This window comes from Petromyzon marinus, chromosome 69 (genome assembly GCF_048934315.1).
Source record: "Petromyzon marinus isolate PM22_M1 ecotype Great Lakes invasive population chromosome 69, UKy_Petmar_22M1.pri1.0, whole genome shotgun sequence".
Lineage (NCBI taxonomy): Eukaryota > Metazoa > Chordata > Hyperoartia > Petromyzontiformes > Petromyzontidae > Petromyzon > Petromyzon marinus.
In genome coordinates, this window is record NC_133735.1 from 6239087 (window position 1) to 6262102 (window position 23016).

The 23016-nt window shown below is 54.8% G+C and overlaps 1 protein-coding gene across 1 annotated transcript in view; it reads left to right on the forward strand.

Annotated features, from left to right (window-relative positions):
• The window catches only part of ZNF407 (zinc finger protein 407), a 61657-nt gene that overhangs the window by 20207 nt on the left and 18434 nt on the right, over nt 1–23016 (forward strand). Inside the window, exons 4-13 of the mRNA XM_076055119.1 lie at nt 432–787; nt 1195–1284; nt 2448–2771; nt 3107–3569; nt 4777–4891; nt 10053–10127; nt 11991–12157; nt 17778–17861; nt 18423–18543; nt 19044–19222. Of these exons, the coding sequence (XP_075911234.1) occupies nt 432–787; nt 1195–1284; nt 2448–2771; nt 3107–3569; nt 4777–4891; nt 10053–10127; nt 11991–12157; nt 17778–17861; nt 18423–18543; nt 19044–19222 (1974 nt within the window). The remainder of the gene's footprint in view (nt 1–431; nt 788–1194; nt 1285–2447; nt 2772–3106; nt 3570–4776; nt 4892–10052; nt 10128–11990; nt 12158–17777; nt 17862–18422; nt 18544–19043; nt 19223–23016) is intronic.

The following is a 23016-nucleotide window of genomic DNA, read 5'->3' on the forward strand; positions in this document are numbered from 1 at the left end:
ACATCTCATAGCCACCGTGATGATGATGATGAGAGACGCAGACTCCACATAGACCTCCTGTAGACCAGGCGAGGTAGTCAACATCTCCTAGCCAGCGTGATGATGATGATGATGAGAGAGAGACACAGACTTCAAATCTACAGCAGTAGGGGTCGTCAGGGTCACGGGGTCGAACCCACGACCTCCCGCGTACCGGGCGAGGTAGTCAACATCTCCTGGCCACTGCGATGATGATGAGTGAGAGAGAGACGCAGACTCCACATATACAGGAGGGGTCGGGATGGAACCCACGACCTCCCGCGTACCGGGCGAGGTGGTCAACATCTCCTAGCCAGCGAGGCGCCCCCGGTTGGCAGCAGCAGTCGAAGAGCAACAGGGAAGCAGCCGTCCAGCGCCCGTGAGCCTCACTGCGACCTCCTTGTCGCCCCCAGTCCTCTACACCGCCACGCTCGCCGTCACCGCGGCGACCGCCGTCACCGCGGCGACCGCCGTCACCGCGGCGACCGCCGGCGCTCCGGACCAACCGGCGGAGGCGGAGTTCGAGGCGCTGATCTCCGCGGCACGGACGGCCCACGGCGGAGGAGGAGGAGGAGGGGCGTCTGCGGGGGGGGCCCACGGCGGAGGGGCCCACGGCGGAGGGGCCCACGGCGGAGGGGCCCACGGCGGAGCGGGAGGGTCGGCGGAGCCGGAGTTTGACGCGACGATCGTGCGAGTGAGGAGGCCCAGGGGCAGCGCGGAGGCCGCTGGGCAGCCGGCCCTTGCTGCTCCCTCGGTGGCAGTCGGAATGGTGCGGAGAGAGGGGGGGGCGGTGGGGAGGGGGGCGGTGGGTGGGGGGGGGGCAGTGGGCGGGGGCGATGGGGGGGCAGTGGGTGGGGGGGGCAGTGGATGGGGGGGGCAGTGGGTGGGGGGGGCAGTGGGTGGAGGGGGCGGTGGGGAGGGGGCAGTGGGTGGGGGGGGGGGCAGTGGGTGGGGGGGGCAGTGGGTGGGGGGGGGCAGTGGGTGGGGGGGGGGGACAGTGGGTGGGGGCAATGGGGGAGGCAGTGGAGGGAGGGGGCAGTGGGGGGGAGGGGGCAGTGGGTGGGGGGAGGGGGTGGGTAAAACTTTTACCAGTGAATGTTTATCGTTTTCGTTGTCGGTGATGGTGGTGGTGGTGGTTGTTGTTGTTGTTGTTGTAGTTGTTTGTTTGTTTGCCAGACGGGCGATGCGGATCGCGACGCCAGCGTGGTGAGGCTGAGCCACTCCACGCCGGTGCCGGGCGCCGGCTTCCTGCCGGAACTCGTACTGGTGAGCGGGGTGCGGTGGTGGAGGTGGTGGTGGAGGTGGCGGTGGTGGTGGTGGTGGTGGTGGAGGTGGTGGTGGTGGTGGAGGTGGTGGTGGTGGTGGTGTTGGTGGTGGAGGTGGTGGCGGTGGCGGTGATGGTGGTGGTGGTGGTGGCGGTGGTGGTGATGGTGGAGGAGGTGGTGGCGGTGGTGGTGGCGATGGTGGAGGTGGTGGTGGTGGTGGTGGCGGTGGTGGTGGTGGTGGCGGTGGTGGTGGAGGTGGTGGTGGGGGTGGTGGTGGAGGTTGTGGTGATCGTGGTGGTGATCGTGGTGGTGGTGGAGGTGGAGGTGGTGGTGGAGGTGGTGGTGGCGGTGGTGGTGATGGTGGCGGTGGTGGTGGGCTAAGTGGCAGCTTTGAGCGATCGCTGCTGGTGTGAAGAGATTGGATCATTAGTCTGTGATGTGTTATGTGATGTGTCATGTGATGTGTCATGTGGTGTGTGTGTGTGGTGTGTGTGTGTGTGTGTGATGTTCCGTGTGATGTGTGGTGTGTGTGTGATGTGTGTGTGTGATGTGTGGTGTGTGTGTGGTTGGTGTGTGGTGTGTGTGTGTATGGTGTGTGTGGTGTGTATGTAGTGTATGTGGTGTGTGTGTGTGTGGTGTGTGTGTGGTGTGTGTATGTAGTGTGGTGTGTGTGTGGTGTGTGTATGTAGTGTGGTGTGGTGTGTGGTGTGTGTGTGGTGTGTGCGTGGTGTGTGGTGTGGTGTGTGTGTGGTGTGTGGTGTGGTGTGTGTGGTGTGTGTGGTGTGTGTGTGGTGTGGTGTGTGTGGTGTGTGTGGTGTGTGTGTGGTGTGTGTGTGGTGTGTGTTGTGGTGTGTGGTGTGTGTGGTGTGTATGTAGTGTGTGTGTGTGTGTGGTGTGTGTGTATGTTGTGGTGTGTTGTGTGTGTGTGTGGTGTGTGTGTTGTGTGGTGTGTGGTGTGTGTGTGGTGTGTGGTGTGTGTGGTGTGTGTGTGGTGTGGTGTGTGTGGTGTGTGTGTTGTGTGTGGTGTGTGGTGTGTGTTGTGGTGTGTAGTGTGTGTGGTGTGTGTGTTTGGTCTCTTTAGTTCTCACCCAGGTTCAAACAGCACTCCCCTCCCTCTCCTCCCTCTCCTCTCCCTCCTCCATCCCTCTCCTCCGCTCCCTCCAGGCCACAAACTACTCGCACGCCGCGGCGGCGGCGGTGCCGGCACCGGACGGAGCGACCCACGGTGACCGCCAGCGCGACGACGACGACAACGAGGTGACGGTGGCTGTGGGCGACGAGGCGGAGGAGGGGCAGCAGCAGCAGCAGCAGCGGAAGGAGGAGGAGGAGCAGCAGGAGGCGGCGGAGGAGCTAGAGGCGGAGGAGCTAGAGGAGGAGGAGCGCTTCCCGGCAGCGTTGGCCACGGACTCGGCGGCCCTGCAGCCGCACAGCGATGGCGGAGAGCACCGCCAGGCGCAGCGAGCAATGGCGGGGAGCGGCACGCAGGAGGTGGGGGGGGTGGGTGGGGGGGGTGGGGTGGGTGGGGGGGGTGGGGGGGGTGGGGTGAGTGGGGTGGGTGGGGTGAGTGGGGTGGGTGGGTGGGTTGGGTGAGTGGGGTGAGTGGGGTGAGGTGGGTGGGGTGGGGTGAGTGGGGTGGGGTGAGTGGGGTGGGTGAGTGGGGTGGGTGAGTGGGGTGGGTGAGTGGGGTGAGTGGGGTGAGTGGGGTGGGGTGGGGTCGGTGGGGTGAGTGGGTTGGGTGAGTGGGGTGGGGTGAGATTGGCAGGGTGTACAAGAGAGCTTTATCACTCATCGGGTTCACTCCTCCCCCTTCCTCCCCCCGCCAGGCCCCAGCCCCTCCCCCCGGCTCCAAGTGCTTCTGCTGCTGCGGCCCGGCTTGCCCCCCCGGCCTTCCTGAGCTGCTGTCCCACGTCCGCGGCCGCCACCGGCGGTGCCAGCAGCAGCAGCAGCAGCAGCAGCGGCGGCAGCAGCGGCAGCGGCAGCGGCAGGAGCGGCCCCCGGGCCACGACCTGGCGGCCTTCATCCGAGAGGACGCCGAGGTCATCGCGGCCGAGCGGTTGCAGGTCGCCGGCGGAGGAGGCGGCGGAGGAGGCGGCGGAGGAGGCGGCGGAGGCGGCGGAGGCGGCGGAGGAGGCGGCGGAGGCGGCGGAGGCGGCGGAGGCGGCGGAGGCGGCGGAGGCGGCGGAGGCGGCGGAGGAGGAGGAGGGCCGGCGTCGTGCGGCCACTGCGGCAGGGAGTTCCGTGGCGGGAGGGTGCCGGCCTTCATCGCTCACCTGCGCACGCACACCGGTGGGTGGGGGGGGTGGGTGGGGGGGTGGGTGGGGTGGGGTGAGCGGGAATCGAACCCGGGTCGCCGGGTTGGTAGCGCTAGCCGCTACACACACAGAGACACACACAGACACACACACAGACACACACACAGACACACACACAGACACACACACAGACACACACACAGACACACAGATACACACACAGATACACATACAGAGAGACACACAGAGACACACAGAGACACACAGAGACACACAGAGACACACAGAGACACACAGACACACACAGAGAGACACACAGAGAGACACACAGAGAGACACACACAGAGACACACACAGAGACACACACAGAGACACACACACAGACACACACACATACACACACATACACACACACATACACACACACATACACACACACAGAGACACATACACACACAGAGACACATACACACACAGAGACACACACGCAGAGACACGACACACACGCAGAGACACACAGAGACACACACACATACACACATACACACACACATACACACACACATACACACACACAGACACACACACAGACACACACACACACACATAGAGATACACACACAGACACACACACACAGACACACACACAGACACACACACACAGAGACACACACAGAGACACACACAGAGACACACACAGAGACACACACAGAGACACACACAGAGACACACACAGAGACACACACAGAGACACACACAGAGACACACACACAGACACACACACATACACACACATACACATACACACATACACACACATACACACACACAGAGACACATACACACACACAGAGACACATACACACACAGAGATACATACACACAGAGACACATACACACACAGAGACACACACGCAGAGACACGACACACACGCAGAGACACACAGAGACACACACACACATACACACATACACACACACAGACACACACACAGACACACACACACAGACACACACACACATAGAGATACACACAGAGATACACACACACAGATACACACATACACACACACAGAGACACACACAGAGACACAAACACAGACACACACACAGAGACACAAACACAGACACACACACAGAGACACACACAGAGACACACACAGAGACACACTTGGCCCTAACGGTGCGTGAGAGGCTAGCGGGGCACCTCCTCCCCCGTGTCTCTGTGTCCGCCGGTTCAGGCTCCAAGCCGTTCCAGTGCAAGATCTGCGGCTTTGCCAGCGCCCAGATGGGCGACGCCCGCAACCACATCAAGCGTCACCTGGGCCTCAAGGAGCACAGCTGTAACCTGTGTGGGTGAGTGGGGGGGTGGTGGTGGTGGTGGGTGGGTTGGTGGGTGGTGGTGAGTGGGTGGGTGGTGGTGGTGAGTGGGTGGTGGTGAGTGGGTGGGTGGTGGTGAGTGGGTGGTGGTGGTGAGTGGGTGGGTCGTAGTGAGTGGGTGGTGGTGGTGAGTGGGTGGGTGGTGGTGAGTGATTGGGTGGGTGGTGGTGAGTGGGTGGGTGGTTGGTGGTGAGTGGGTGGTTGTGGTGAGTGGGTGGTGGTGGTGAGTGGGTGGGTGGTGGTGAGTGGGTGGGTGGTGGTGGTGAGTGGGTGGTGAGTGGGTGGGTGGTGGTGAGTGGGTGGTGGTGGTGGTGAGTGGGTGGGTCGTAGTGAGTGGGTGGTGGTGGTGAGTGGGTGGTGGTGGTGGTGAGTGGGTGGGTCGTAGTGAGTGGGTGGTGGTGGTGAGTGGGTGGGTGGTGGTGGTGAGTGGGTGGGTCGTAGTGAGTGGGTGGTGGTTAGTGGGTGGGTGGGTGTGTGTGTGCCTGTCAGAGGAGGAGTTGGAGACGCTGCTTCTGAGACTAGACCCTGCTCCAGTTTAACAGCAGAGGTCTCCGAATCAGTCGAGCGGCAATATCTTTTCATCGGTTGCGTAACGCTGTGTGGAAGCTACCTGGTCTGTCGCTCCGCACGAAGCTTCAGGTCTTCTCGGCCACGGTCATTCCCTCCCTTATCTACGCTTGCGAAACATAGACCCCCCTAATAGAACATCTTCGCCGGTTAGAAACATTCAGGCTGGCCTGCCTGCGATCAATCCTGGATTTAACCAGGCTGGATTGTGTGAAGAGCTCACAAAGTCCCATCGGTGAGCTCCTCTGGCAGGCAAGGCTGCGTTGGCTGGGTCATGTAGCCCGCATGCCCAGCCACCGCATCCCCAAACAGCTTTTGTTCGGCCGGATTGAGGGGGCGAAACGGGCGTGGCATGGGCTAGAGAAGAGATGGAGTGATGTGGTACAGGAGGACGTGGAACCTGAGTGGACTTGCCGATGACTGGTACCAGCGGTGTCAAGATCGGCCTCTGTAGAGGAGGCTCGTGAAGGACGCTACTGGGCAGTTGGAGGCAGTCACCCTCCAACAACAACGGAGGGCGGAGGAGCGACGCTCAGAACAACGAGTGGAGCGCCGGGTGGCTAAAGCACAGCAGGTTGGCACAGTAGGGGGCACAGGTGGTGCATCAGCCAGTCATCTCGGTCATCTCAGTCAGTTGACCCGTGGCACTTGGGTCTGCCCCGTGACCTCCTGCCCCCGGGCGTTCGACACTTCACGTGGCCTCAAGGTGCACATGGCCTGGCACAAGCGTCGTGGTGACATCACCGCCACTAAGTAGCGAATGGCAGTTGTTGTTGTGTGTGAGTGTCTACGAGTGTCTGTGTGTGTCTGTGAGTGTCTACGAGTGTCTGTGTGTGTCTGTGAGTGTGAGTGTCTGTGTGTGAGTGTGTGTGTGTTTGTGTGTGTGAGTGTCTGTGTGTGTCTGTGAGTGTCTGTGAGTGTGTGTGAGTGTCTGTGTGTGTCTGTGAGTGTGTGTAAGTGTCTGTGTGTGTCTGTCTGCCACTACGGGTGGCCACGTGGAATGTTCGAACGCTCACTGCGGAGGAGAGGCTGCCACTCCTCTGTCGGGAGCTGGACCGGTACCGCCTGGATCTATGCGGCATTCAGGAGGTCCGGTGGACCGGCTCTGGCTCCTGCCACCATGAGGGGTGGACAGTCCTCTACTCGGGGCAGCAGACTGCCAAACAACAGGGTGTGGCTCTTCTTTTGAACAAAAGAATGAAGGGGGCTTGGGAGCGTGGCGGTGAGGTGTGGGAAGCTGTAAGCCCCAGGCTACTTTGGGCTCGCCTTCCCATCAACCGGAGGCGAGGAATGGTGGTCGTGGTTACTTATGCCCCCACCGAAGATGAACATCCGTGGAGGGATGCAGGCAAAGCCGATGAGTCAGATGCCTTCTATGACCTCCTGTCACAGGTGCTGGCTAAAGTGGCCCCTCGGGATAGAGTCATCATGTTGGGTGACTTCAATGCCCGAGTTGGTCATGATACTGGCACCTGGTCTGGAGTGATTGGAGGGCATGGGCCAGATCAGCTCAATAACAACGGTAGGAGGCTGCTAGATTTTTGTGCAGCCCATGGGCTTGTAATTACCAACACGCTGTTCCGGCATCGGCGCATCCACACAACATCATGGATGCATGCCGGGTCCAAGCAAGAACATCTGCTGGACTACATAGTGACGGACCAGCGAATGCGAGCCCATGTCCTTGACACCAGGACCTACCGTGGAGCAGATTTGCCCTCTGACCATCGACTAGTCATCTGTAAGATGCGCCTGCCATTCTTCCACTCCGGTGGTGGGTGTACACTCAGGACCCCATTCCGACCTAATGTGGCCTGGTCTCAGTTATCTGATGAAAGTTGCAAGCGAGAATTTCATCATCGCTTGCGGCTGGGATTGGCATCGTCCCCGACTCCTCCTGATGTCGAGGATAAATGGGCGAGGTTTAGGACTGTGACTCATGCAGCTGCAATGGCTGCTTTAGGTACGCGGTCCAGACCTCCCCAGAGACCCTGGCTGACAGAGGAGGTGTTCAGGATGGTTGAGAAAAAGCGACAGGCCCACTGTCATCGGCGACAGAATCCCACGTCAGAGAATGAGGAGGCTTACCGCAGCCTTCGCTCGGAGGTTCGGAGAGCCGTGAGGCGCTGCAAGGATGGGTGGTGGTCGCGGGTTGCTGAGGAGATGGAGTCTGCCTCAGTGGCCCGTGATCACAAATCTCTATTTAACTCCATCAAAAAAGTAACCTGCAGCGCCACACCTATTACCATCATTAGGGGAAAAAACGGTGATCCAATCTCCGACCCCCAGGAACAGGTTTGCAGATTTGCTGAGCATTTCTGTGAGGTCCTGGGGGAGGGAAAATCCCTCAGCCAGGAAAACATCGTGGCACAAAGTGAGGATGACCCTGCTGAGGCTGCGGTGCCTCAAATATTGGATGAAGGCACCCCCTGTGAGTGGCTGGCTGAGGTGCCATCTGCTGAGGAAGTATTGAAGGCGATCCGGAGTCTGAGACCAGAAAAGGCAGCGGGCAGAGATGATCTCCCAAGCAAAATGCTGAGGGAGGGTGGCGTTTGTGCACAGACTGCCCTATATGACATCATAACAGCAGTCTGGACCACTGGACGGGTTCCGCAGGATTGGAAGGATGCCCTGGTGGTCCCCCTTTTTAAGAAGGGGGACCGCACAGACTGTAACAACTACAGGGGCATCTCACTCCTCAGTGTGCCGGGAAAGGTCCTGGCAAGGATTATTCAGCATCGCCTTGCCAGGCACGCTGAGGAGAGGCTTGCGGAGCCCCAATGCAGTTTCAGGAAAGGGCGGTCCTGCACAGATGCCATATTTTCTGTCCGTCTGCTACAGCAGAGGTGTAGGGAATTCCAACAAGACCTACATCTCTGCTTTATTGACCTGGTCAAGGCCTATGATACCATCAGTAGGCCTGGGCTCTGGGTCGTTCTTCGTGCTTTTGGAGTACCTGACCCTCTGCTCAGAATCATTAAGGACCTTCATGATGGTGAGCGGGCCTGGATAAAACTACGTGGCCGGGAGTCAGAGCCATTCCCTGTACACCTTGGGGTGCAACAGGGATGTCCTCTGGCTCCCACATTATTTAACATCTATTTTGACCACGTAGTTCGTGAAGCCTTCAATAGCTGTACCGGGGGAATCTCCATATGGTACAGATATAATGGGAGGCTGATCGATGCCCGGGTGCGGTCAAGGGATGGCTCCCTATTGCTCAACCATGTTACGTATGCCGATGATTTGGTAATAGCTGCTCATTCAGAGGAGGAGTTGGAGACGATGCTGCTGAGACTGGAGCGTGCAACTAAGAGATGGGGCCTTACCATCAGCCCCACCAAAACTAAGCACCTGCCTGGGTATTTTATACCATCGGACACTCCACCCCCACAACTCCCAATCGGTGATGGGGCAGTTGTGGAGAGAGTGGAGAGTTTCCCATACCTGGGCAGTGTGCTTATGACTGGCTCCAGTTTAACAGCAGAGGTCTCACTGCGAATCAGTCGAGCGGCAATATCTTTTCATCGGTTGCGTAACACTGTGTGGAAGCTACCTGGTCTGTCGCTCCGCACTAAGCTTCAGGTCTTCTCGGCCACGGTCATTCCCTCACTTCTCTACGCTTGCGAAACGTGGACCCCCCTAATGGAACATCTTCGTCGGTTAGAAACATTTGGGCTGGCCGGCCTACGATCCATCCTGGGTTTAACCAGACTGGATTGTGTGAGGAGCTCACAAATCCTTGAAAGATCTGGGCAAGGTCCCATCGGTGAGCTCCTCCGGCGGGCAAGGCTGCGATGGCTGGGTCATGTAGCCCGCATGCCCAGCCACCGCATGCCGAAACAGCTTTTGTTCGGCTGGATTGAGGGGACTAAGCGGGCGCGGCACGGGCTAGAGAAGAGATGGAGTGATGTGGTACAGGAGGACGTGGAGCTGAGTGGACTTGCCGATGACTGGTACCAGCGGTGTCAAGATCGGCCTCTGTGGAGGAGGCTCGTGAAGGATGCTACTGGGCAGTTGGAGGCAGTCGCCCTCCAACAACAACGGAGGGCGGAGGAGCGACGCTCAGAACAACGAGCGGAGCGCCGGGTGGCTAAAGCACAGCAGGTTGGCACAGTAGGGGGCACAGGTGGTGCATCAGCCAGTCATCTCAGTCAGTCGACCCGTGGCACCTGGGTCTGCCCCGTGACCTCCTGCCAGCGGGCGTTCGACATTTCACGTGGCCTCAGGGTGCACATAGCCTGGCACAAGCGTCGTGGTGACATCACCGCCACTTAGTGGCGAATGGCGGTTGTTGTTGTTGTGAGTGTTTGTGAGTGTGTGTGAGTGTTTGTGAGTGTGTGCGAGTGTTTGTGAGTGTGTGTGTGATTGTCTATGAGTGTCTGTGAGTGTGTGTGAGTGTCTGTGTGTGTGTGAGTGTCTGTGTGTGTCTGTGTGTGAGTGTCTGTGTGTGTGTGCATAGGCGCTTCAGCTGCGCGCTGTCCACAGCACTTGCCCCTACGGTCTGTTCCAGGCTCTATACGTGAGGGGGTGGTGGTGGTGGTGTGTGGGGGTGCCTTCTCTCGTGCAGGTGGAGCTTCGTGATGAAGAAGCATCTGAACGCCCACATGGCCGGCAAGCACGGAGTGGGCGTGCGCAAGGAGAGGTGACGATGGCAGACGGGTCGGCAGCGTCATCATCGTCATCGTCATCATCATCGTCATCAGCAGCTACGTCGTCATCAGCATCGTCGTCATCAGCAGCATCATCAATCAGCTTCATCATCACCAGCAGCATTGGCAGCATCGTCATCAGCATCATGAGCAGCAGCATCATCATCGTCAGCAGCAGCATCATCATCACCAGCAGCAGCATCATCATCAGCATTGTCGTCATCATCGTCGCCATCGGCGGCATCATCATCATCAGCATCGTCGTCATCAACAGCATCAATCAACAGCATCATCATCACCAGCAGCATCGGCAGCATCGTTATCAGCATCATCATCAGCATCATCATCACCAGCATCATCATCAGCATCGTCATCAGCAGCAACGGCATCAGCAGCAGCAGCAGCATCGTCATCATCAACATCGTCATCAGTAGCATCATCAATCAGCTTCATCATCAGCAGCATCGGCGTCATCGTCATCAGCATCATCATCAGCAGCAGCATCATCAGCAGTATCATCACCAGCAGCATCATCATCAGCATCGTCATCAGCAGCATTATTAGCAGCATCATCATCATCACCAGCATCATCATCAGCATCGTCATCAGCAGCAACGGCATCAGCAGCAGCAGCATCGTCATCATCATCATCATCAGCAGCATCGGCATCATCGTCATCAGCAGCATCATCATCAGCATCATCAGCAGCATCATCAGCAGCATCATCAGCAGCATCATCAACATCAGCATCGTCATCAGCAGTAATGGCATCAGCAGCAGCAGCATCGTCATCATCAACATCGTCATCAGCAGCATCATCAATCAGCTTCATCATCATCAGCAGCAGCAGCATCATCACCAGTAGCATCAGCAGCTTCATCAGCAGCATCGTCACCATGAGCACCACGGTGGCTATGAGATGTTAGCGACCTTGCCTGGTATACAGGAGGTTGTGGGTTCGATCCCAACCCCTGGCTGTGCCTACTGCTGTGTATTTGGAGCGGGTGTCTGCTGAACTTCTTTCACTGTGCTAATCGGAGGTGCGGGGTGAGTCTGTGGGTCTCTGCGTGAGTAGTCTGTGGGTCTCTGTGTGAGTAGTCTGTGGGTCTCTGTGTGAGTAGTCTCTAGGTCTCTACTGTGTGAGTAGTCTGTGGGTCTCTACTGTGTGAGTAGTCTGTGGGTCTCTACTGTGTGAGTAGTCTGTGGGTCTCTACTGTGTGAGTAGTCTGTGGGTCTCTACTGTGTGAGTAGTCTGTGGGTCTCTACTGTGTGAGTAGTCTGTGGGTCTCTGTGTGAGTAGTCTGTGGGTCTCTACTGTGTGAGTAGTCTGTGGGTCTCTACTGTGTGAGTAGTCTGTGGGTCTCTACTGTGTGAGTAGTCTGTGGGTCTCTACTGTGTGAGTAGTCTGGGGGTCTCTACTGTGTGAGTAGTCTGTGGGTCTCTACTGTGTGAGTAGTCTATGGGTCTCTGTGTGTGAGTCTGTGGGTCTCTGTGTGTGAGTCTGTGGGTCTCTGTGTGAGTCAGTGGACCTCTGTGTGTGAGTAGTCTGTGGGTCTCTACTGTGTGAGTAGTCTATGGGTCTCTACTGTGTGAGTATAGTCTGTGGGTCTCTACTGTGTGAGTAGTCTGTGGGTCTCTACTGTGTGAGTAGTCTGTGGGTCTCTACTGTGTGAGTAGTCTGTGGGTCTCTACTGTGTGAGTAGTCTGTGGGTCTCTACTGTGTGAGTAGTCTGTGGGTCTCTACTGTGTGAGTAGTCTGTGGGTCTCTACTGTGTGAGTAGTCTGTGGGTCTCTACTGTGTGAGTAGTCTGTGGGTCTCTACTGCGTGGGATGACGACGCTGATGCCCCTTCGCAGGAAGTTTCACTGCCACATCTGCAACCGGCGCTTTGTGGAGAAGTGGGTCCTCAGCAACCACCTGAAGCTCCACTTGGGGTTCAAGCCCTTCACCTGCACGTGGCCTGGCTGCCACTACGCCTACCCCACACAGTCCGCCATGCGGGACCACTACCGTACCCACACAGGTACCCGCACTGTGACCCACACTGTGACCTACACAGGTACCGGTACTGTGACCTACACAGGTACCCGCACTGTGACCTACACAGGTACCCGCACTGTGATCTACACAGGTACCCGCATTGTGACCTACACAGGTACCCGCACTGTGACCTACACAGGTACCCACACTGTGACCTACACAGGTACCCACACTGTGACCCGCACTGTGACCTACACAGGTACCCGCACTGTGACCTACACAGGTACCCACACTGTGACCTACACAGGTACCCACACAGGTACCCGCATTGTGACCTACACAGGTACCCGCACTGTGACCTACACAGGTACCCGCACTGTGACCTACACAGGTACCCGCACTGTGACCCGCACTGTGACCTACACAGGTACCCGCACTGTGACCTACACAGGTACCCGCATTGTGACCTACACAGGTACCCGCATTGTGACCTACACAGGTACCCGCACTGTGACCTACACAGGTACCCGCACTGTGACCTACACAGGTACCCGCACTGTGACCTACACAGGTACCCGCACTGTGACCTACACAGGTACCCGCACTGTGACCTACACAGGTACCCGCACTGTGACCTACACAGGTACCCACACTGTGACCTACACTGTGACCCACACTGACCAACACTGTGACCTACACAGGTACCCGCACTGTGACCTACACAGGTACCCGCATTGTGACCCGCACTGTGACCTACACAGGTACCCGCATTGTGACCCACACTGTGACCCACACTGTGACCTACACAGGTACCCGTACTGTGACCCGCACTGTGACCCACACTGTGACCCACACTGTGACCCACACTGTGACCCACTCTGTGACCTACACTGTGACCCACACTGTGACCCACTCTGTGACCTACACTGTGACCCACACTGTGACTGACACAGCTGCCCACACTGTGACCCACACTGTGACCCACACTGTGACCCACACTGTGACCCTCACTGTGACCCACACTGTGACCCACATTGACCAACACTGTGACCCACACTGTGACCCACACTGTGACCCACACTGTGACCCACACAGGTACCCACATTGTGACCAACACTGTGACCTACACAGGTACCGGTACTGTGACCCGTACTGTGACCACACTGTGACCCACACTGTGACCCACACTGTGACCCACACTGTGACCACACTGTGACCCACACTGTGACCTACACTGTGACCCACACTGACCCACACTGTGACCTACACTGTGACCCACACTGTGACCCACACTGTGACCCACACTGTGACCCACACAGTGACCCACACAGGTACTCGCCCTGAGTACTCATCAACACGTGGACCCACACAGGGTTCCCACACACTCACAATGGGTACTCGCTCACACATGTGTATCTGTGTGTGTGTGTGTGTATCAGGGTGTGTGTGTATCTGTGTGTGTGTCTGTATGTATCTAGTCCGGCATAACAACCCCCTACCTCCTTGCTGTGCCGGACAGGCAACTCTGCCGTGGACAGTGCTGTGGGGAGAGGGCCAATTCCGATTGGCCCTCTCCCCTCATGGCGTCTGTGACCACCACAGTGGTTAAACGGGGGCTCTGGACGGGTGCGAGGGGCTGGTAACCCCCCCACGTTCAAAAAATTACCACGAAACCACGACTGAAATATGTAACTAATAAGCTTGTGCCGGAGGCCCTGGGGGGACAGGCCTCTATGACGTCTCCTGGCCAAACCCCATTTGGCGGGACCAGGAGATTGAATCTCTACCCTCGGAGCTCCTCCAGAAACAACGAAAAGCCACTTCGTGTGGCCACGTGGAATGTTCGAACGCTCACTGCGGAGGAGAGGCTGCCACTCCTCTGTCGGGAGCTGGACCGGTACCGCCTGGATCTCTGTGGCATTCAGGAGGTCCGGTGGACTGGTTCTGGCTCCTGCCACTATGAGGGATCGACAGTCCTCTACTCGGGCAGCAGACTGCCAAACAACAGGGTGTGGCTCTTCTTTTGAACAATAGAATCAAGGGGGCGTGGGAGTGTGGCGGTGAGGTGTGGGAAGCTGTAAGCCCGAGGCTACTTTGGGCTTGCCTTCCCATCAACCGGAGGCGAGGAGTGGTGGTCGTGGTTACTTATGCCCCCACCGAAGACGAACATCCGTGGAGGGATGCAGGCAAAGCCGATGAGTCAGATGCCTTCTTTGACCTCCTGTCACAGGTGCTGGCTAAAGTGGCCCCTCGGGATAGAGTCATCTTGTTGGGTGACTTCAATGCCCGAGTTGGTCATGATGCTGGCACCTGGTCTGAAGTGATTGGAGGGCATGGGCCAGATCAGCTCAATAACAACGGTAGGAGGCTGCTAGATTTTTGTGCAGCCCATGGGCTTGTAATTACCAACACGCTGTTCCGGCATCGGCACATCCCCACAACATCATGGATGCATGCCGGGTCCAAGCAAGAACATCTGCTGGACTACATAGTGACGGACCAGCGGATGCGAGCCCATGTCCTTGACACCAGGACGTGCCGTGGAGCTGATCTGCCCTCTGACCATCGACTTGTCATCTGTAAAATGCGCCTGCCATTCTTCCACTCCGGTGGTGGATGTACACCCAGGACCCCATTCCAACCTAAAGTGGCCTGGTCTCAGTTATCTGATGAAAGTTGCCAGCGAGAATTTCATCATCGCTTGCGGCTGGGGCTGGCATCGTCCCCCACTCCTCCTGATGTCGAGGGTAAATGGGCGAGGTTTAGGACTGTGACTCATGCAGCTGCAATGGCTGCTTTGGGTACGCGGTCCAGACCTCTCCAGAGACCCTGGCTGACAGAGGAGGTGTTCAGGATGGTTGAGAAAAAGCGACAGGCCCACTGCCATCGGCTACAGAATCCCACGTCACAGAATGAGGAGGCTTACCACAGCCTGCCTTCGCTCGGAGGTTGGGAGAGCCGTGAGGCGCTGCAAGGATGGGTGGTGGTCGCGGGTTGCTGAGGAGATGGAGTCTGCCTCAGTTGCCCGTGATCACAAATCTCTATTTAACTCCATCAAAAAAGTAGCCTGCAGCGCCACACCTATTACCATCATTAGGGGAAAAAATTGTGTTCCAATCTCCAACCCCCAGGAACAGGTTTTCAGATTCACTGAGCATTTCTGTGAGGTCCTGGGGGAGGGGAAATCCCTCAGCCAGGAAAACATCGTGGCACAAAGTGAGGATGACCCTGCTGAGGCTGCGGTGTCTGAAATATTGGAAGAAGTACCCCCTCTGAGTAGCTGGCTGAAGTGCCATCTGTTGAGGAAGTACTGAAGGCGATCTGGAGTCTTGAGACCAGGAAAGGCACCAGGCAGAGATGATCTCCCAAGCGAAATGCTGAGGGAGGGTTGTGTTTGTGCACAGACTGTCCTATATGACATCATAACAACAGCCTGGACCACTGGACAGGTTCCGCAGGATTGGAAGGATGCCCTGGTGGTGCCCCTCTTTAAGAAGGGGGACCGCACAGACTAACAACTACAGGGGCATCTCACTCCTCAGTGTGCCGGGAAAGATCCTGGCAAGGATTATTCAACATCGCCTTGCCAGGCACGCTGAGGAGAGGCTTGCGGAGCCCCAATGCGGTTTCAGGAAAGGGCGGTCCTGCACAGATGCCATATTTTCTGTCCATCTGCTACAGCAGAGGTGTAGGGAATTCCAACAAGACCTACATCACTGCTTTATTGACCTGGTCAGAGCCTATGATACCATAAGTAGGCCTGGGCTCCAGGTTGTTCTTCGTGCTTTGGAGTACCTGACCCTCTGCTCACGATCATTAAGGACCTTCATGATGGTGAGCGGGCCCGGGTAAAACTACGTGGCCGGGAGTCGGAGCCATTCCCTGTACACCTTAGGGTGCGACAGGGATGTCCTCTGGCTCCCACATTATTTAACATCTATTTTGACCACGTAGTTCGTGAAGCCTTCAATAGCTGTACCGGGGGAATCTCCATTTGGTACAGATATAATGGGAGGCTGATCGATGCCCGGTTGCGGTCAAGGTATGGCTCCCTATTACACAACCACGTTATGTTTGCCGATGATTTGGTAATAGCTGCTCATTCAGAGGAGGAGTTGGAGACGCTGCTGCTGAGATTGGAGGGTGCCACTAAGAGATGGGGCCTTACTAACAGCCCCACCAAAACTAAGCACCTGCCTAGATATTTTGAACCATCGGACACTCCACCCCCACAACTCCCAATCGGTGATGGGGCAGTTGTGGAGAGAGTGGAGAGTTTCCCATACCTGGGCAGTGTGCTTATGACCGGCTCCAGTTTAACAGCAGAGGTCTCACTCCGAATCAGTCGAGTGGCAATATCTTTTCATCGGTTGCGTAACGCTGTGTGGAAGCTACCTGGTCTGTCGCTCCGCACTAAGCTTCAGGTCTTCTCGGCCACGGTCATTCCCTCCCTTCTCTACGCTTGCGAAACGTGGACCCCCTTAATGGAGCATTTTCGCCGGTTAGAAAAATTTAGGCTAGCCTGCCTACGATCCATCCTTGGTTTAACCAGGCTGGATTGTGTGAGGAGCTCACAAATATTTGAAAGATCTGGGCAAGGTCCCATCGGTAAGCTCCTCTGGCAGGCAAGGCTGCGTTGGCTGGGTCATGTAGCCCGCATGCCCAGCCACCGCATGCCGAAACAGCTTTTGTTCGGCCGGATCGAGGGGGCTAAACGGGCGCGGCACGGGCTAGAGAAGAAATGGAGTGGCTTGGTAAAGGAGGACGTGGAGCTGAGTGGACTTGCCGATGACTGGTACCAGCGGTGTCAAGATCGGCCTCTGTGGAGGAGGCTCGTGAAGGACGCTACTGGGCAGTTGACGGAGGGCGGAGGAGCGACGCTCACAACAACGAGCGGAGCGCCGGGTGGCTAAAGCACAGCAGGTTGGCACAGTAGGGGGCACAGGTGGTGCACCAGCCAGTCATCTCAGTCAGTCGACCCGTGGCACCTGGGTCTGCCCCGTGACCTCCTGCCAGCGGGCGTTCGACACTTCACGTGGCCTCAAGGTGCACATGGCCTGGCACAAGCGTCGTGATGACGTCACCGTCACTTAGTGGCGAATGGCGGTTGTTGTGTGTATATGTGTGTGTCTGTGTCTGTGTGTGTATCTGTGTGTATGTGTATCTGTGTGTGTGTGTCTGTGTGTGTGTGTGTGTCTGTGTGTGTCTGTGTGTGTATCTGTGTGTATATATCTGTATGTGTGTGTGTCTGTGTGTGTCTGTGTGTGTGTGTGTCTGTGTGTGTGTGTCTGTGTGTGTGTGTGTCTGTGTGTGTGTGTATCTGTGTGTGTGTGAGTAGGGGGGAGCGGTAGTGTAGTAGTTAGCGCGCTGCGCTACAAACCTGGCGACCCGAGTTTGATTCCCGCTCACGGCCACCAACACCGGTGACGATTATCTGAACCGGTCCTGGGCCTCCCCTAGGTCGACTCAGCCTCAAATGAGTACCCGGTGCGGTGTGTAGTAAACATCGCCACTGGGGAGACAAAGGCGGCCGGGCGTGGTGCTGGCCACCCACCCCCTCGTGTGCCGTGCCGGCCTTCACAGGTGCTGCTCGCTAACGGCACTTGCCCCTACAGTCTGTTAAGGCTACACGGGGGATCTTTGCTATCTTTGCGTGTGTCTAGGAGAGAAGAAGTTTCTGTGCGATCTGTGCGGCTTCGCTGGTGGAACCAAACACGCGCTGACGAAGCACCGACGGCAACACACGGGTGAGACGTCACCATCGCCGCCATCATCAACATCGTTATTAACATCAACATCGTCACCATCGTCAACATCGTTATTAACGTCTACATCGTTATTAACGTCAACATCGTCACCATCAACGTGTTGACCACCACCTCCACCACCTTCACCACCACCACCACCCTCACCACCTTCACCACCACCACCATCCTCACCACCTTCACCACCACCACCTCCACCACCACCACCACCATCCTCACCACTTTCACCACCACTACCACCACCATCCTCACCACCACCCTCGCCATCTTCACCACCACCCTCACCACCTTCACCATCACTACCACCACCATCACCACCACTACCACCACCATCCTCACCACCACCCTCACCACCACCACCACCTCCACCTTCACCACCACCATCCTCACCACCACCACCACCATCCTCACCACCTTCATCACCACCACCTCCACCACCACCACTCTCATCACGCTAACCACCCTCACCACCCTCACCACCACCCTCACCACCACCCTCACCACCGTGCTCACCACCCTCACCACCACCACTGTGTGTTGCAGGAGACAAGCCGTTCCGGTGTGAGCTCTGTGCGTTTGCCTCAACCACGCAGTCCCACCTCACCAGGCATCGCCGAGTTCACACCGGGGAGAAGCCCTTCCGCTGCCCCTGGTGCGACTACCGGTGAGTGCCAGGCTAGGTGCACACGCGCGCCTGCGCTGGGCCCAACGGATGTGGAGCTGGGTGGGTGGGTGTGCATGTCCGATGACTTGTGGGTGGGTGGGTGGGTGCGTGAATGTGTGTGTGCGTTTGAATCTTTTGCACCGTACGTGGTCAAACCGTGGTTGTCGGCAGTGCGGGCGATTGGGTGGGTGGGTGAGTGAGTGAGTGACACAGGCTGGACACCCTCCATATCCTCCCCTCCCACCACCACCACCCTGCTCGCCCACGGCGCAGCTCCAACAGTGCGGAGAACATCCGTAAGCACATCCTGAGCGCCGGGGGGGAAAACACACGATGACTTACGCATCTACCAACCGTTCCCACCCCTTCTGCTCCCCCCACACCGTGGCGGAGAACATCCGTAAGCACATCCTGAGCGCGCCGGGGGGGGAAAACACGATGACTTACGCACGTACCAACCGTTCCCACCCGCCCCTTCTGCTCCCCCCCACACGGCACAGCTCCAACTGCGCGGAGAACATCCGTAAGCACATCCTGAGCACGGGCAAGCACGAGGGCGTGCGCATGTACAACTGCCCACGCTGCGCCTTCGGCACCAACCAGCCCAACGAGTTCCGCAACCACCTGAAGGAGGCGCACGGTGACCTGGAGAATCCTGACCTCGCCTACCTGCACGCCGGTAGGCTTTCCACGCCGCCACGAGGCGGCGGCTGAGCTGTCCAGCGGCGGACGCCCGGGAACGAGCGAGCTCTTTTAGTTTCAAAAGAAACCGCGTTTTGATGAAATTTGCCGTTAAATTTCGATTGAAAGCTTTTCGTGTAACTGCAAGGATTCATCTTCTTTGGTTCTTTCGGTAAGGTCACCACCACCACGTAGAATGAGAATGAAATTAATAAATTGATAAATTAAAATGACACAATAATATTCTCACGACGTTTCGGGCCACGACACAAGCGGCCTTCATCAGGCGAAGGGACGAGACTGCCTGGAGGACAGCGCTGGAGCGAACAAAGCCACGCTCAGATCGCGACCTTTAAGCTGTGTGAGAAGAAACAAAGCGCCTTGACAAAGGAATTAATATAGAATTTAGCATTGAAATGGCTGAGTGATTAGCTTGTGACTGGTCGCAGAAATGGCTATGTTAAAGTCAAAGCATCCACATCCACAGAGGCACCCCTTGACAAAGGAATTAGCATATAATTTAGCATTGAAATGGCTGAGTGATTAGCTTGTGACTGGTCGCAGAAATGGCTATGTTAAAGTCAAAGCATACACATCCACAGAGGCACCCCTTGACAAAGGAATTAGCATAGAATTTAGCATTGAAATAGCTGAGTGATTAGCTTGTGACTGGTCGCAGAAATGGCTATGTTAAAGTCAAAGCATACACATCCACAGAGGCACCCCTTGACAAAGGAATTAGCATAGAATTTAGCATTGAAATAGCTGAGTGATTAGCTTGTGACTGGTCGCAGAAATGGCTATGTTAAAGTCAAAGCATACACATCCACAGAGGCACCCCTTGACAAAGGAATTGGCATAGAATTTAGCATTGAAATAGCTGAGTGATTAGCTTGTGACTGGTTGCAGAAATGGCTATGTTAAAGTCAAAGCATACACATCCACAGAGGCACCCCTTGACCAAGGAATTAGCATAGAATTTAGCATTGAAATAGCTGAGTGATTAGCTTGTGACTGGTCGCAGAAATGGCTATGTTAAAGTCAAAGCATACACATCCACAGAGGCACCCCTTGACAAAGGAATTAGCATAGAATTTAGCATTGAAATAGCTGAGTGATTAGCTTGTGACTGGTCGCAGAAATGGCTATGTTAAAGTCAAAGCATACACATTCATAGAGGCACCCCTTGACAAAGGAATTAGCATAGAATTTAGCATTGAAATAGCTGAGTGATTAGCTTGTGACTGGTCACAGAAATGGCTATATTAAAGTCAAAGCATACACATCCACAGAGGCACCCCTTGACAAAGGAATTAGCATAGAATTTAGCATTGAAATAGCTGAGTGATTAGCTTGTGACTGGTCGCAGAAATGGCTATGTTAAAGTCAAAGCATACACATCCACAGAGGCACCCCTTGACAAAGGAATTAGCATAGAATTTAGCATTGAAATAGCTGAGTGATTAGCTTGTGACTGGTTGCAGAAATGGCTATGTTAAAGTCAAAGCATACACATTCACAGAGGCACCCCTTGACAAAGGAATTAGCATAGAATTTAGCATTGAAATAGCTGAGTGATTAGCTTGTGACTGGTCGCAGAAATGGCTATGTTAAAGTCAAAGCATCCACATCCACAGAGGCACCCCTTGACAAAGGAATTGGCATAGAATTTAGCATTGAAATAGCTGAGTGATTAGCTTGTGACTGGTCGCAGAAATGGCTGTTAAAGTCAAAGCATCCACATCCACAGAGGCACCCCTTGACAAAGTAATTAGCATAGAATTTAGCATTGAAATAGCTGAGTGATTAGCTTGTGACTGGTCGCAGAAATGGCTATGTTAAAGTCAAAGCATACACATCCACAGAGGCACCCCTTGACAAAGGAATTAGCATAGAATTTAGCATTGAAATAGCTGAGTGATTAGCTTGTGACTGGTCACAGAAATGGCTATATTAAAGTCAAAGCATACACATCCACAGAGGCACCCCTTGACAAAGGAATTAGCATAGAATTTAGCATTGAAATAGCTGAGTGATTAGCTTGTGACTGGTCGCAGAAATGGCTATGTTAAAGTCAAAGCATACACATCCACAGAGGCACCCCTTGACAAAGGAATTAGCATAGAATTTAGCATTGAAATAGCTGAGTGATTAGCGTGTGACTGGTTGCAGAAATGGCTATGTTAAAGTCAAAGCATACACATTCACAGAGGCACCCCTTGACAAAGGAATTAGCATAGAATTTAGCATTGAAATAGCTGAGTGATTAGCTTGTGACTGGTCGCAGAAATGGCTATGTTAAAGTCAAAGCATACACATCCACAGAGGCACCCCTTGACAAAGGAATTAGCATAGAATTTAGCATTGAAATAGCTGAGTGATTAGCTTGTGACTGGTCGCAGAAATGGCTATGTTAAAGTCAAAGCATACACATCCACAGAGGCACCCCTTGACAAAGGAATTAGCATAGAATTTAGCATTGAAATAGCTGAGTGATTAGCTTGTGACTGGTCACAGAAATGGCTATATTAAAGTCAAAGCATCCACATCCACAGAGGCACCCCTTGACAAAGGAATTGGCATAGAATTTAGCATTGAAATAGCTGAGTGATTAGCTTGTGACTGGTCACAGAAATGGCTATGTTAAAGTCAAAGCATACACATCCACAGAGGCACCCCTTGACAAAGCTATTTCAATGCTAAATTCTATGCTAATTCCTTTGTCAAGGGGTGCCTCTGTGGATGTGTATGCTTTGACTTTAACATAGCCATTTCTGTGACCAGTCACAAGCTAATCACTCAGCTATTTCAATGCTAAATTCTATGCTAATTCCTGAGTGATTAGCTTGTGACTGGTCGCAGAAATGGCTATGTTAAAGTCAAAGCATACACATCCACAGAGGCACCCCTTGACAAAGGAATTAGCATAGAATTTAGCATTGAAATAGCTGAGTGATTAGCTTGTGACTGGTCGCAGAAATGGCTATGATAAAGTCAAAGCATACACATCCACAGAGGCACCCCTTGACCAAGGAATTAGCATAGAATTTAGCATTGAAATAGCTGAGTGATTAGCTTGTGACTGGTCGCAGAAATGGCTATGTTAAAGTCAAAGCATACACATCCACAGAGGCACCCCTTGACAAAGGAATTGGCATAGAATTTAGCATTGAAATAGCTGAGTGATTAGCTTGTGACTGGTCGCAGAAATGGCTATGTTAAAGTCAAAGCATACACATTCACAGAGGTGCCTAGTGCAAATCAAACAGGAGAATTTAGCATTGAAATAACTAGGAGAATTTAGCATTGAAATAACTGAGTGATTAGCTTGTGACTGGTCACAGAAATGGCTATGTTAAAGTCAAAGCCTACACATCTGAGCTATTCACAGTAACTGGGTATACACTACACTATATATTGAATACTATATACTATGTAGTAAAATTTACCGTTGTAATGGAAGGACCCCCACAAGTCCAGGAAGTAGGGCCCCCAAAGCTTTGCCGTAACGTAAAGGGGGGGACCATATTCCTGTTTCTTTCGGTAAAGTCGCGTAGAAGGGAAACCATAAAATAGTTATGTTTTTATTATATAATAATTTTAGTGTTTTACAATAATTTTATTGTTTTATGTTTTTATTATTTTGTTGTTTTCCTCCTACATGGTGGTGACTTTACCGAAAGAACCAAGAATAATAATTTTATTGTTTTACGATAATTTTATTGTTTTATATATTTACTATTTTATTGTTTCCCTTCTACGTGGTGGTGACTTTACCGAAAGAACCAAGAA